Here is a 12,378-nt window from a genome sequence, read left to right as displayed (position 1 = left end):
ACTGGAAAGGCTGGGGAATCCCCCATCTGTGCAATGTGTAGTGAGGGGTGTGGGATCCTGTATTTATGTTCCTTGGCTCGTGGGTTGAGCAGGAAGATGGAAGAGGAGAGAGTTGCATTGTGTAATGGAGCATAATTCATAAATAAGGGATTCCCAGCCTTTTCAAGGTGCAAATTCCCTGGAAAGGGAAGAAATGCTCAAAATAAACATACCGATTTTAGCCCAGAGATGTAAGAGAACTACAGTGGTGCCCCGCAAGACGAACGCCTCGCAAGACGAAAAACCCGCTAGACGAAAGGGTTTTCCGTTTTGGAGGCGCTTCGCAAAACGAATTCCCCTATGGGGTTGCTTCGCAAGACGAAAAAAATCTTGCATCCCCCCGCGGGTTTTTTCCGCTTTTTCCGCCCTTTTCTTAAGCCGCTAAGCCGCTTATCAGCTGTTCCGCTGATAAGCCGCTTAACAGCTGATCGCTGGAAGCCGCTTGACAGCTGTAGCGCTAATCCGCTAAGCTGTCAATGGGCTTGCTTCGCAAGACGAAAAAACCGCTATACGAAGAGCCTCACGGAACGGATTAATTTCGTCTTGCGAGGCACCACTGTACTACAGCCAACAGCAAAATTGAAAGCACATTCCTAAATTAGAATTAAGAAGCCTCACTCACATAAGAATAGCCTCTGAATTGCGTAGTGCAATTATGTGGCCTTCTTGGGCACCCAAATTGTGCCACTTTTGAGATCAGGACCTCCACCCCATCTAAATTTCCTGCTCACAAGCCATTTCTGCACCCACAAAACCTTTTTTTCAGTGCCACAGTCAACTGAGGGCCACAAAACATCCCTGGATTTACCCTAGGGGCCCTCAGTTGCTCACCCCTAGAAATACGTACAAGACTGAATAGCATTAGGGATACCTGTATTCGTGAGACAACTATGCAGACTGTTTTTTTTTCTACAGTGAATATAGCTTTAAATTATTGTGCGGGGTTGGATCAAATGTTCCCACAGTTGAGGTTTGCGGGCTTGTGGACAGAGGTTCCCTGCTTGCCAAAGGTCCCTGGTTTCAATCCCTGCCCCCTGCCTGGACCCCTGAGGAGACAGAAGAACTAAATGGGTAGAAAGGCAGCTCCTTACGTTTCAGAGGAGCTAAAGGTGTTCAGAGTCCTGCAGCTTTCCTGGCGAGTGGAATCTGAGCATGCCCTGTCCAGAATCTTGAGGGAAGGGGCAGAGCATGTCCCTCAACATTGGACATGCTCTGTTCTCCTACTTGGAAAATCTAAACCAGAGGCTGGGTTTTTATTAAAGTGAACGAGCAGGCACTCCCAATTAATTAATTTTTACGCGCAGGCTTTTTGTCTCTCTCTGCAGAGCCAGCGCAGCACCGACATAAAACGGTCTGCAGCTTTTATAAATAGCCGTGGCTGTTTCGGTGCCAGAAGCTGCTTATGGCCTGAATCTCTGGAAACACGGAGGAGGGCAGCAAAAAAGCAGCCTAGGGTTTGAGTTCCAACTTTCTGTGCCCCCCCCCTGCATTTGAGGAGAGGGAGGAAAGGGAGAGGTTCCTGACTAGAATGTATGCCAAACCGTAAGTCCAGGCCCTGACTAGGATGGTACATCTACCCTCCTTGAACAGATGCACAGTCTATGAAGTAGTTGACAGTGTGAACTCTGGCCTCTTATGGGAGTCGTCTCCATTTATTGGAGCAAATGAAAGGAAACCGCCCTTCCTAAGGGAAGGGGATGAAAGAAGACCCCCCCCACACACCACCACCAATGTTGTGGAAGCTTAGGTAGGCCCAGCACTGCTCTTTCTGGCATGATTATACTGCCTGCTGCCTGCTGGCATGGGAGAGAGGGCAGAGGAGCAAGCCAAGAATACCTGTTGCCAGAGGCAAAACTAGGCTTTACTTCTCCCCCCCCCCAAAAAAACATTTCTGTACACATACACACACACACGGAGGCTCAAGGGTGCTCCTGGAGGTTTCACCTGGGCAAAACCCCCCCCCCATTACGGTGCTGCCCATTGCTGAGAGTGACAACAGTTTTTTTAAAAAATGTACCAGATTTTCTGCAGAAAGAGTGAGTGAGTCCGCATAACATAGGGGGTTGTGGAATGTGTACTGGAATTTAATGCCCACAACATCATGGGGACAGGGCCAGATTTAGGTTTGATGAGGCCCTAAGCCAGGCTTCCTCAATCTCTGCCCTCCAGGTATTTTGAGACTACAATTCCCAGCACCCACTGGTCCTGCTAGCTAGGGATCATGGGAGTTGCAGGCCAAAAACATCTGGAGGGCCGAGGTTGAGGAAGCAAATTGTCGCTGTTTTTTGTGTTGAATACATGCTATACCGTAATTTATGGCCCTAATAGGTCCATACACAATGCAAAACACTGTTGCTGTATGGAGGTTTTATTTTATTTGTTTTTTATCTTATATTTTGGAAATATACATCCAGTTCCCCCCCCTTTAAACTTTTTTGTGGCCCCCCCTAGCGAGTGGGGCCCTAAGCTTGTTTAGCTTCTACATAAATTTGGCACTGCATGGGGATACTGTTTCATAAATCGGGGTCCTGCAGTCAGAACCCCTCTGCAAACACCCTTTCTTGGATTTCTTGCTATTAACCACCTCAGGGAAAATTTTGGATTTTAAAACAAAAATGGCAGTAACCCAAATTCTCCCCTAAACTACAAGGATGGCTGTTATTGTTTTCTTTTCCATGAGATAACTACGAAAGAATGCATTTGTAAATGCAACAAAACCAAGAAGGGGTTTTCCAATGTCGGCAACAAAATGACAAAGTCACAGGAAAGAATTAAGATATTAAGTGGAACAAGCAAACAGAAACAAAACCTACCATGGCCACTATATAATAACAAACAAGGTACACTGTGTACAAGACACTGGAATGATCCAAACAGTACACTCCAAATAGAAAACAAATCAATTCTCCAATAAATATGAAATGAAACTTCCAGAACTGGAAGTCGTTTCATGCTTTTTCAACCAATGGCTGTTAGAACCCCTTATTCTCAGTAGAGCATGAGACCCTTGATCTAAGGGTTGTGGGTTCGAGAACCATGCAGGGCCAAAGTTTCTTGCGTCGTAGGGGGTGGACTAGATGACATGTGGGGCCTTCCAATTCTACAGTTCTAGGATTGCCTCAATTCTCTGGAAGAATTTTTCTCTCTCTTTCTAGGTGGTGTCAGTACAATAGACCCTGAAAACATACATGTAATTTGTACGCTACCTTTTTTTACACATGGAAAGCTCATTTCAGTTTTCAATTTTGTTAAAAATATTCTTTTATTATTATTTTTTGCATTTATTTTTTGGTAAACTTTATTGCAGCCTCCGTTTCGCGAAGATTCCTGCTGAAACATCTATGTGTGTGCATTCAATAGAGGGCACCAGAACACAGGCTGTGTTTGCTTGTTTCTGCGGTCTTGTTTCGCCTCCTCCTCCTCCTCCGCTCCCTCCCTTCCACTGCCTTCACATCGTAATATGATGTAAATGGGCTGAGTAAATTTGTTGAAAACAAAATCAGAGTGTTAACCTTCTGCACACATGCAGGCCTGCATCTGTCACTATATTGGGTTACAGAAGATACAGGAAATCTTTAGTTAGGATTAAGTTGCGCTGCTCAGCCATATGCTCTCCTCCAACAGAACAGTGTGTAATATACCTAATAAAATCATGTTGAAAAGAACCAGATTTTGGCCTCTGTCCAAACAAGACCAACCACATGTTTTGCCTTTATTAAAACATACTTGTTTTTAGCTTGGGGAGGACGAATTCATTCTGATTCGCGCATCCTGAGCCCTCTGCGGATGGTCTAAAAGCAAATATCGCAGAGATTACTTTATGCACAAACTGTTCTTTGGAGGAGCCAAAATGTGGGTTTAGGCTCCCGTTCCAGCAGAGATTAGGATCTTAAAAGCCTCTTTGTATGCAAATGCTCCAAGCTTCATGTGAGCCAGGATCTTGACCCACAAATATAAGAAGCAACAGAGAGTGCCTCTGAGCATGCGTAGACTGGTCTTCCCTTCCACCACTAGGTAGGGAAGAGTGCGGCCACTAAGCAGGCCTCAGGCCCTTCATGGGTCCATACAGGTGTATACGAAAATGTAAAATCTGTAAAACCCTTTGACTGTATCCCACTTTAATAAGAGCATTGAAGCCTCATATAAATCTATTTGTTGTTCTGTAAATTCAGGTGCTCTGCAGGTGTTGCCATTTTGGATTTGGCTGGTAACGTCAAACTGCAGTGTGAAAATTTAGCCCTCTTTCTCCCAGTTTCTTGCCCTGGGGTGTTTTCCTTGAAAGATATCCTGCTCCCATCAGCCAGTTTTTTTTTTTAAAAAAAAGGTAAAGTACCCTTGGACAGTTGCGTCCAGTCAAAGGCAACTATGGGGTGCGGTGCTCATCTTGCTTTCAGACCAAGGGAGCCGGCGTTTGTCCACAGACAGCTTTCCAGGTCATGTGGCTAGTATGAAACTGCTTCTCGTGCAATGGGACACCATGACAGAAACCAGAGTGCACGGAAACCCCATTTACCTTCCCGCTGCAGTGGTACCTAGTTATCTACTTGCACCGGTGTGCTTTTGAACTGCTAGGTTGGCAGGAGCTGGGACAGAGCAATGGGAGCGCACTCCGTTGCGAGGATTTGAACCACCAACCTTCTGATCGGCAAGCCCAAGAGGCTCAGTGGCTTAGACCACAGTTTAGACAACCCCCTTTGTGCTGATAGAATGCAGAAGGAGAATTGACTGCGTTGGCTATCCCTGCCAACCCTCACTGCTGATATAAAGGGTGGTCCTTTCTCCCACCTTGTATGCATGCCAAAGGGGGGCTATACATGTAGAGACCCTCCAGGCAAAGGGGAGATCCTGTCTGGGCCTGGATCTCCCCTCAGATGTGCCTACAGTAGCATGCATGCAGAACCCCTTCTCGCATGTGCTGTGTTCCTCTCAAGATATGAGGCAGGCAAGCAAGACATTTACATCTACTTGTGGTTAGCTCTGCAGCAAGCCTGCAACTTAGGATCCTAGAATTGTAGAGTTGTAAGGGACCCAAGGGTCATCTAGTCCAGCCCCCTGCAATGCAGGAATCTTTTGCCCAATGTGGGGCTTGAACCCCCTAGTGCTGGGCATCATATATTACCCAAAACTGGTTTGAAGTCTATACTGTGATACCGGTTTCATAATTTTTGACCTGGAAATATATTGCAAAACATGGTTGGTGTGTGTGTGTGTGTGTGTGTGTGTGTGTGTGTACCTGCTAAGCAAAAATCACAATGCGGGAAAAACTCTGAAGCCAGCCAATGCCTCTACATAACTCCATCCTTCATTCAGACATTGTGATATATCGGTATATCCTGATGTTTAGCTGGTGATATATAACAATGTTGAAAACCAGATATCGCCCAGCCCTAGAAACTGTGACCCTGAGATTAAGAGTCTGATGCTTTACTGACTGAGCTATCCCAGCATTTAACTTGTGCACATTTAGATTTATGCGCCTGGCAATAATAATAAAAATAGGGCACAGGCATCCAGGAAAAAAGACTTTGGCAGTCCTTCCCACCATTGCACCCAAGGTCTTTTAAGGTGATTTTGACATTAGGCATGATTCCCAGAACATAACCCCCGGGGCTTACTATACATTTCAAGTAGTAGACTCTCTTAATGCAAAAAATATTAGAGCCCCACGGTTTATTTCATAATAAAAAGCTTGGGGGAAAGATGATTTTAGGGCATGTGGGTGAACAAAACCCATATTTCAGTTCACAGGTTGACTCAGCATCGACATGTTTGCGCTGCCAAGTTCCTGTACCTGTTGTTTAAGGGGCGTCTTTCTGATTTATTATTTCTGGTCCCTTCACTTCTTTCATAACCTCCAGATGGCACTGTTAAGCAGAAAAGAGAATAACTGTAAAATAACGAGCCTAATGCAAAATAAAATTGGAAATTGAATTATAGCTATTGGGGTGGGGGCAGGGGGGAAAAAAAGAAGGTAGCCTTGAGGTGCTGACCAACCTGTGCTTTTATCACTTCTGTTTGCTGTTCCCAAGTGTTAGATTACCAGCAAGTTAATAACAGGACTTCGATGGTTCAAGGCTTAGCAGAATTGCACTGGACACGAAATAAAGCTAAAATGAATTTCTGTCCAATATCATTGACATTAGTGCTCATTACTTTTGTGGCGCAACGCCTCAAACCATCAAAAATCAATTTTAAAGATTACCGATTATTTTATAAAGAAAATAAAATACATTTCAAACAGCAACAAAGCAGTAACAGAGTATACTCTTATGAACAGTGACTTAGGTTTTAGTTGGGTGGCAAAATCAAACACCTGATAGCACCATTTTTTATTATTATTACAAAAAAAACAAAACCCTGCTGAGAACTGAATTGCATGCATGCTGTATTCAAATGTCTTTTTTGTTACAAAACTCTGAACTTAAAAAATAGGGATGTCAGCATGTTGTTTTAAAAAAACCCTACATTCTTCCTGATCTTGCAACAAATTTCAAAAGCAAACACTGATGATACTTTCCTTTTTTAAAAAACAAACAAACCAATGCTACTGCTTTTTTGTGTGAATTATGGTTTGACGCCATAGAAGCTACTGAAGGCATCAAGAAAGGTTGCTGAGTTACGATTAAGACCTACTGAGTTTGATGGAAGAATTGAGCAAGCCAGTCCCTTTCTTCAATGTAAAATGCTTAACTTTGGCCACAATTTGATCCGTTGTTTATTAACAGAATTCAATATATTGCATGGCTTTAGATGTAAAGTGGTACCTCAGGTTACATACGCTTTAGGTTACAGACTCCGCTAACCCAGAAATAATGCTTCAGGTTAAGAACTCTGCTTCAGGATGAGAACAGAAATTGTGCTCTGGCGGCGCAGCAGCAGCAGGAGGCCCCATTAGCTAAAGTGGTGCTTCAGGTTAAGAACAGTTTCAGGTTAAGAACGGACCTCCAGAACGAATTAAGTACTAAACCCGAGGTACCACTGTACTGGAGTTAAGAAAAGTCATTCATACTCTATATACTATTTATGTATTTCGATTACACCTCACATTTTATCCAAGAGGCTTAAGTTTGTGTACGTGGTTCTCCCCCTTGTCATTTATCCCCAACAACCCTATGAGGTAGGCTAGACTGAGGCAATGACTAGTCCAAGGTCACCCAGTGAGCTTCATGGCTGAGTGAGGATTTGAACTCCCATCTCCTCGGGCCTAGTCCAACGCTAACCACTGCACCTCATAGCAAGTGGGGTATTTGGAGATTTGCTGTTGTTTGGATAGTTGCGGGTAGAAAAAGGCTGCTTCACTCACTGTTAGGAGGGTAATAGCAAGACAGAGAATATTTGCTTAATTCTTCATATCTCCCCTGCCTCATTGCAGTTGGAAGCACTCAATAACGTGTGGCATATTGATGGCCAAAGGTATAGTTGCACTCTGAGGAGACCCATTGAAAACAACGGACTTAAAGTGAACCGTGACTTTTAAGTTTGGTCATTTCAATGGATCTACTGTTGACTATAAGTATCCTCTTCGGTTGCATTCCTAACTCCACTTACCTGTGAGTAAGCCCCATTGAATTCAGTAGGCCTTCCGAGTATACATAGTTAGGATTGTGCTGTGCGCAAGATTTCGCCACAGGGCAATGAACCCTAATCCATTGGTGCTCATGGACAGCTGAAGTATATGCAGGGATTCTTAACCTGTCTGAATGCAGTATTTGAAATCTTTGTTGACTATACGGCACTGAGTGGAGTGGGTGACCAGCCCCTTTTTTCCAGATAAATATATAGCCACCCCTGTTTTGTTTCAGGTAGACATAACTGATTTTGGCTTAACCATCTCACTTCCTTTTGTTCACCTGACACTGGAACCATCCCACTTCCTTCTTTAATCCTCATAATAATTAATACTGTAGATTTCCAGGCCTAGCCTATTTATTGACTCGATAGGCTTTTGCTGAAGACGTATTATACTGTATCAAGTACTGGACCCTTCTGAGAGAAGATTTTAATAACATTGTCCAGTTTTAATGGCCAAATGACACTTGAGATAATCAGAATGTGCTTTTATGCTAACCTTCCGTGGGGCAGGCAGGGGATGGCTTTAGTTGGCCATATTGAACAAATGGTCCCTTAGAGAAAATTGTTTACTTTGATTGGTTTCAGAAATGAAAGTTGGAGGCTGGATGCTATGAACTATTTATTAAAACAGCTAAGCTTATCTGTGTAGTATTTTAAGGACCTAATTCTCCAGTTACTGGGAGCAGTCCAGTTGCATTTTTAAAAATGTTTTGCAAAAACCAGATTAGTTCTGCCAGGGAGGGGGAGAATGCTGTTACTGTTTAATACAGCTTGTGCTAATTGCACATTTAGTTGAATTAAACATTTTATGCAGAACTGAGTGTTTTTTTATTTTAAATGTGTGTATTACAATTATATTTTAAAAAATCACTGAAATGTAAGGTTACCTTGCTCCAGCTTCCACAAATTACTTTCCCAACCTGTGTAACAGTAGATAATAATTGCACATGGCATTCAATTTGTAGATATCTTTAAAATACATATTTTTTTTGCATTTGCGCATTAAATGATTTCTGTTTTACAGAGGCATTTGAAGGTCCAAATCTTACAGCGCCTTAGACTTCGTAATGTTTTTGATGTGTATACAAAGTAACTGATTCTGAACCAGTTTCCATAGTAGTATGTTATTTCAGCCTTTCGCCCCAGCCAAAAAAGTAATTGATCCACATGGTAGTAGCAGATGGTTAAATGGAAAAAAATGTCCTTGGAATTATTCTTATAACAGATGTTCAAAACTATTAGTGCCATGCTTTTATTCACCTAAAATTCCAAATAATTTATTAAAGAAAAGCACACATCCAACCATGCCAACATATATACTGGATTCAAAACTGTATTGGAAGTTAAGTTAAAAAATATTTTGAAAGGGAAGACAATGTTGAAAAAATGATCTTGGAAAGTGGTTCATTTTTTCCTCTTTATTTTCTTTAAAGGATTCTGCAGAATCCTCTTCTGCTTTCAGACAGTAGACTTCACCTCTTTGTACAAACCCAGCTGAACCCAGAGGACATTGAGGCATGTGTATCTGGACACACGAAATATTCCGTTGAAGACGCAATCCACGAGTTTGCCTGTTTGAAACGACGGTTTCCTGTAGAAGACGAAGGGAGGAAAAAGGAGAATTATGCAGATTCCGATTCCGAAAGGTTACTTCCTTACATTTTGCTAAACATGCACATATGATAATAAACACAGTTCACTTTTGTTGTTGTTGATGCAGTGCTAAGATAATGAAAAAATTAATTGACTGAGATTTTATTGAGCTGTGACAGCTCATCATAGAAGTCTTCACATACACCTCCACACTGAATTAATGAATGCAGTAGAAATTCAATTATCTGCATTCTGATTATGTGAATTTCATTTAGTCAGACTTGAATTATTCGCGTTTAAATTATCTCGCTAAAAAAAATATCCAACTGCACTCCAAATGGCTAATTAAAAGTCCAAATTTCCTGTCTCTCTTTTGTGACTGGGGATAATTAAAGTTCTCCTCTGTTACTCAGGCTTTGAGTGTGTTGTGAAAACCAATTTCCTCTCTCTTCTTTCTCTCCCTCCCCCCTTTTTCCCCTCTGCAGTTCATCCTCAGGGCTTGGACACAGCAGTGATGATAACATTTCCCATGGATGTAAAGGAAGCACAGACACAGTTCCTGAAGAACCCTGAAATATCATTTATGTGTTGCCATCGCTCAAATGACAGATACACGGCTTCTATCTTGGTCGAAAGTTACAGATGTCATAGACTGACCATGCACCCAACTTCCAAGGCATGCCTTTTCTCTGTTTTCAAAACAGCCTGTTCATTTGCTATGTATGCATTTTGTAGCCTTTGTTATATTGAACGATACAAATACTGTCTGCACCACAACACCTAAATCAATGAGATTTCTTAATGTGATACTGTGGTGTTCACTGTAAGGGAAAGGAAAGGGGTGGGGAAACCCTGGAATATCAACATTCTGGGAATCCACAAAATATATTTTTATCTGGCATTTTATATGGTGATACTGTGGTGTTGACTACGTAACTCAGTTGCAATGCAGAAAACCAAAATGCCATTCAGTCACAAGGTAGCAGAGGACTAAATGACCAAATGGGTTTTCTGAAAAGTATGTTTCGTTATTAAGCTTTCACCTTGAAAGGGAACGCTTGGGTACAATGCTATATGGCCAGTTACAGGCCGCTTGAATTAAATAGGCTTGACAGTGCAGTTCTGTATATGTTTACTCAAAAGTAAGCCAGATTGAGTTCAGTTAGGCTTGCTCCCAGGCTGCAGTCCTGCAATCTACCTGGCAATAAACCCCAGTTGAGACATATATAGGATGGTGCTGTAATCCTTCCTAACCGTGGCAACAGGTCTTACTTTTGTGAGCGTGGCTAAGAAACACGTGTCTTGTGAAGAGGCCTATCATTAAAAAACCTGTGCTGTTACATGGATATCTATATATATATTTACACTGAATGTTCTTGCAGGAGGATGAAGGAAGGGAACACGTTAACCAGCGAGTAACAGAAATAAACTTCTGGATGAAAGCTTACTGTATCACTGCAGATGTTTAAAGTATCTAGCTTGGCAGTGCCATAAATTAATTTGTGTATGTTTTGACAGCCTCACTATAACTTCACTGGCACTCCATCCAAAATTACATTTATTAGGAAATAAGTTGTGTTCAAATCTAGTGAGGCTGAAATCTTGTGCCTACGTAACTGGGAGGAAACCTTCCTGAACTCTGTGACCCTTACTTCTGAGTAGTCAGGAATAGGATTACACTCCAGTTGTGTTTTAAGGACCAGGGTGAGTTGGGGGAATGGGGAGGCCAGATAACTACCACGAGCCAATGATTTTTGTGTGCATGTGATGTCAGCATTTGCACAACGTAAACTTCATTAAGTGTCTTGCAGATAATATTTTTGTTGAACTGTACAAAAATATCCAGGGGCCCAATCACTGAAAGGGAGCTAGCAGCAAGATACATATTTAGGCTGCTGTTAGAAAAATAATAAATTAAATATACAGTGATTGGAATTGTTGCTGAAAAATTAGCAACAGACATTAAATAGGAAAACTGCAGCAGTGACTAAAATGAACTGGAAGGAGACATTGTTTACTTTTTAAAATGGCATAGCTGTGCTCATTACTGTTAATTTGAAGCAATTTGTGCACTTTAGATTTAGTAGTCTGCGAAGATACCAAGCCTAAAAACCTCTCAACATTGATGTGATTGCACTTACTTGATATTTCTTCATTTGATATTTGATATTTAGTTATTTCAGCCTGAGCATCATTTCAGAGTTTATTCAGTCTCGAGTTTGGGATTTGTTATGGTCAGAGTGTTGTTTGCTTTATCACACATTGCACAAATTCACATTTTGTATTGTTACTGTGTATTAGTTGCTTCCTATACCTTGGACAGCTGCCTTTCACACTGTAACTGTGATTTTCTTTTTTTGTACACCAAATATTAGTGAAACATTTACATGCTGACTCTTCTGTGTTCTACCTTTTTAATATGTGTAGAAAATGTTTGTATTTTGTCACATTTCAAAATAAAATATCCTGTAAGTATTTTATTCTTTATTTAAATGCAGGGTGCTGACTTGCTCCTGGCTAACATTTGTAGTGTGTTAATGATGAGATTTACTATAATATTTTGTTTTCTAATCATATATCATTAACATCCCCCCTTTTAATGTCAATTAATTCCCAGCTTTTAATTTTTTAATGCTTTCCCTTTTTGAGTACATTCAAAATATAAAGGAGAAAAAATGTTATATTTCCAAAGTTTATATTTATCCATTATTTCATGCAGGCTAACAGCTCAAAAATATTTTTGTTCTTTGTCAGTATCTACTGGTAGTAGGAGCAATATTTTATTTTTATTTTACACTTTTTGGCATAATACACAACACCTTACAGAAAACATATTGCAACAACCTGGTATTTGGAACAACTCAGCTTTTGCAGGAAACAAGAAACAATACACAATTTTTCATTTTAATTAAACAGTTTAGAGTCTTTCCACACACACCCCAATGTAAATTTTAAAAAAGTACTCAGCTCCTTTGCTTCCTGGTAGTTATAAAAACATTAACCAAAAAAAGTGTTTTCCTTCATAGGAAACTAAGTGTTTTCACGCATAAAAGGAATACTTGCTTTAGCAATGCATCCAACTTTGCTTAAATTGTAAAGTGTCCCAATAGTTTAGGTTTTTTTTTAGCAAAGGCTAAAAATCCAGACTTATGAGAGAGAAAATCAGCATTTATA

The 12,378-nt window shown here is 41.1% G+C and overlaps 1 protein-coding gene across 1 annotated transcript in view; it reads left to right on the top strand.

Annotated features, from left to right (window-relative positions):
* Positions 1-11,679, top strand: part of SNX10 (sorting nexin 10) — a 31,598-nt gene extending 19,919 nt beyond the window's left edge. The window contains exons 5-6 of the mRNA XM_081883470.1: positions 9,045-9,257; positions 9,690-11,679. Of these exons, the coding sequence (XP_081739596.1) occupies positions 9,045-9,257; positions 9,690-9,777 (301 nt within the window). The 3' untranslated portion in view covers positions 9,778-11,679. The remainder of the gene's footprint in view (positions 1-9,044; positions 9,258-9,689) is intronic.
* Positions 11,680-12,378: the final 699 nt, after the last annotated feature.

This window comes from Podarcis melisellensis (assembly GCF_964234715.1).
Source record: "Podarcis melisellensis genome assembly, chromosome: 12".
Taxonomy (NCBI): domain Eukaryota; kingdom Metazoa; phylum Chordata; class Lepidosauria; order Squamata; family Lacertidae; genus Podarcis; species Podarcis melisellensis.
This window is presented reverse-complemented; position numbering and strand designations above follow the sequence as displayed.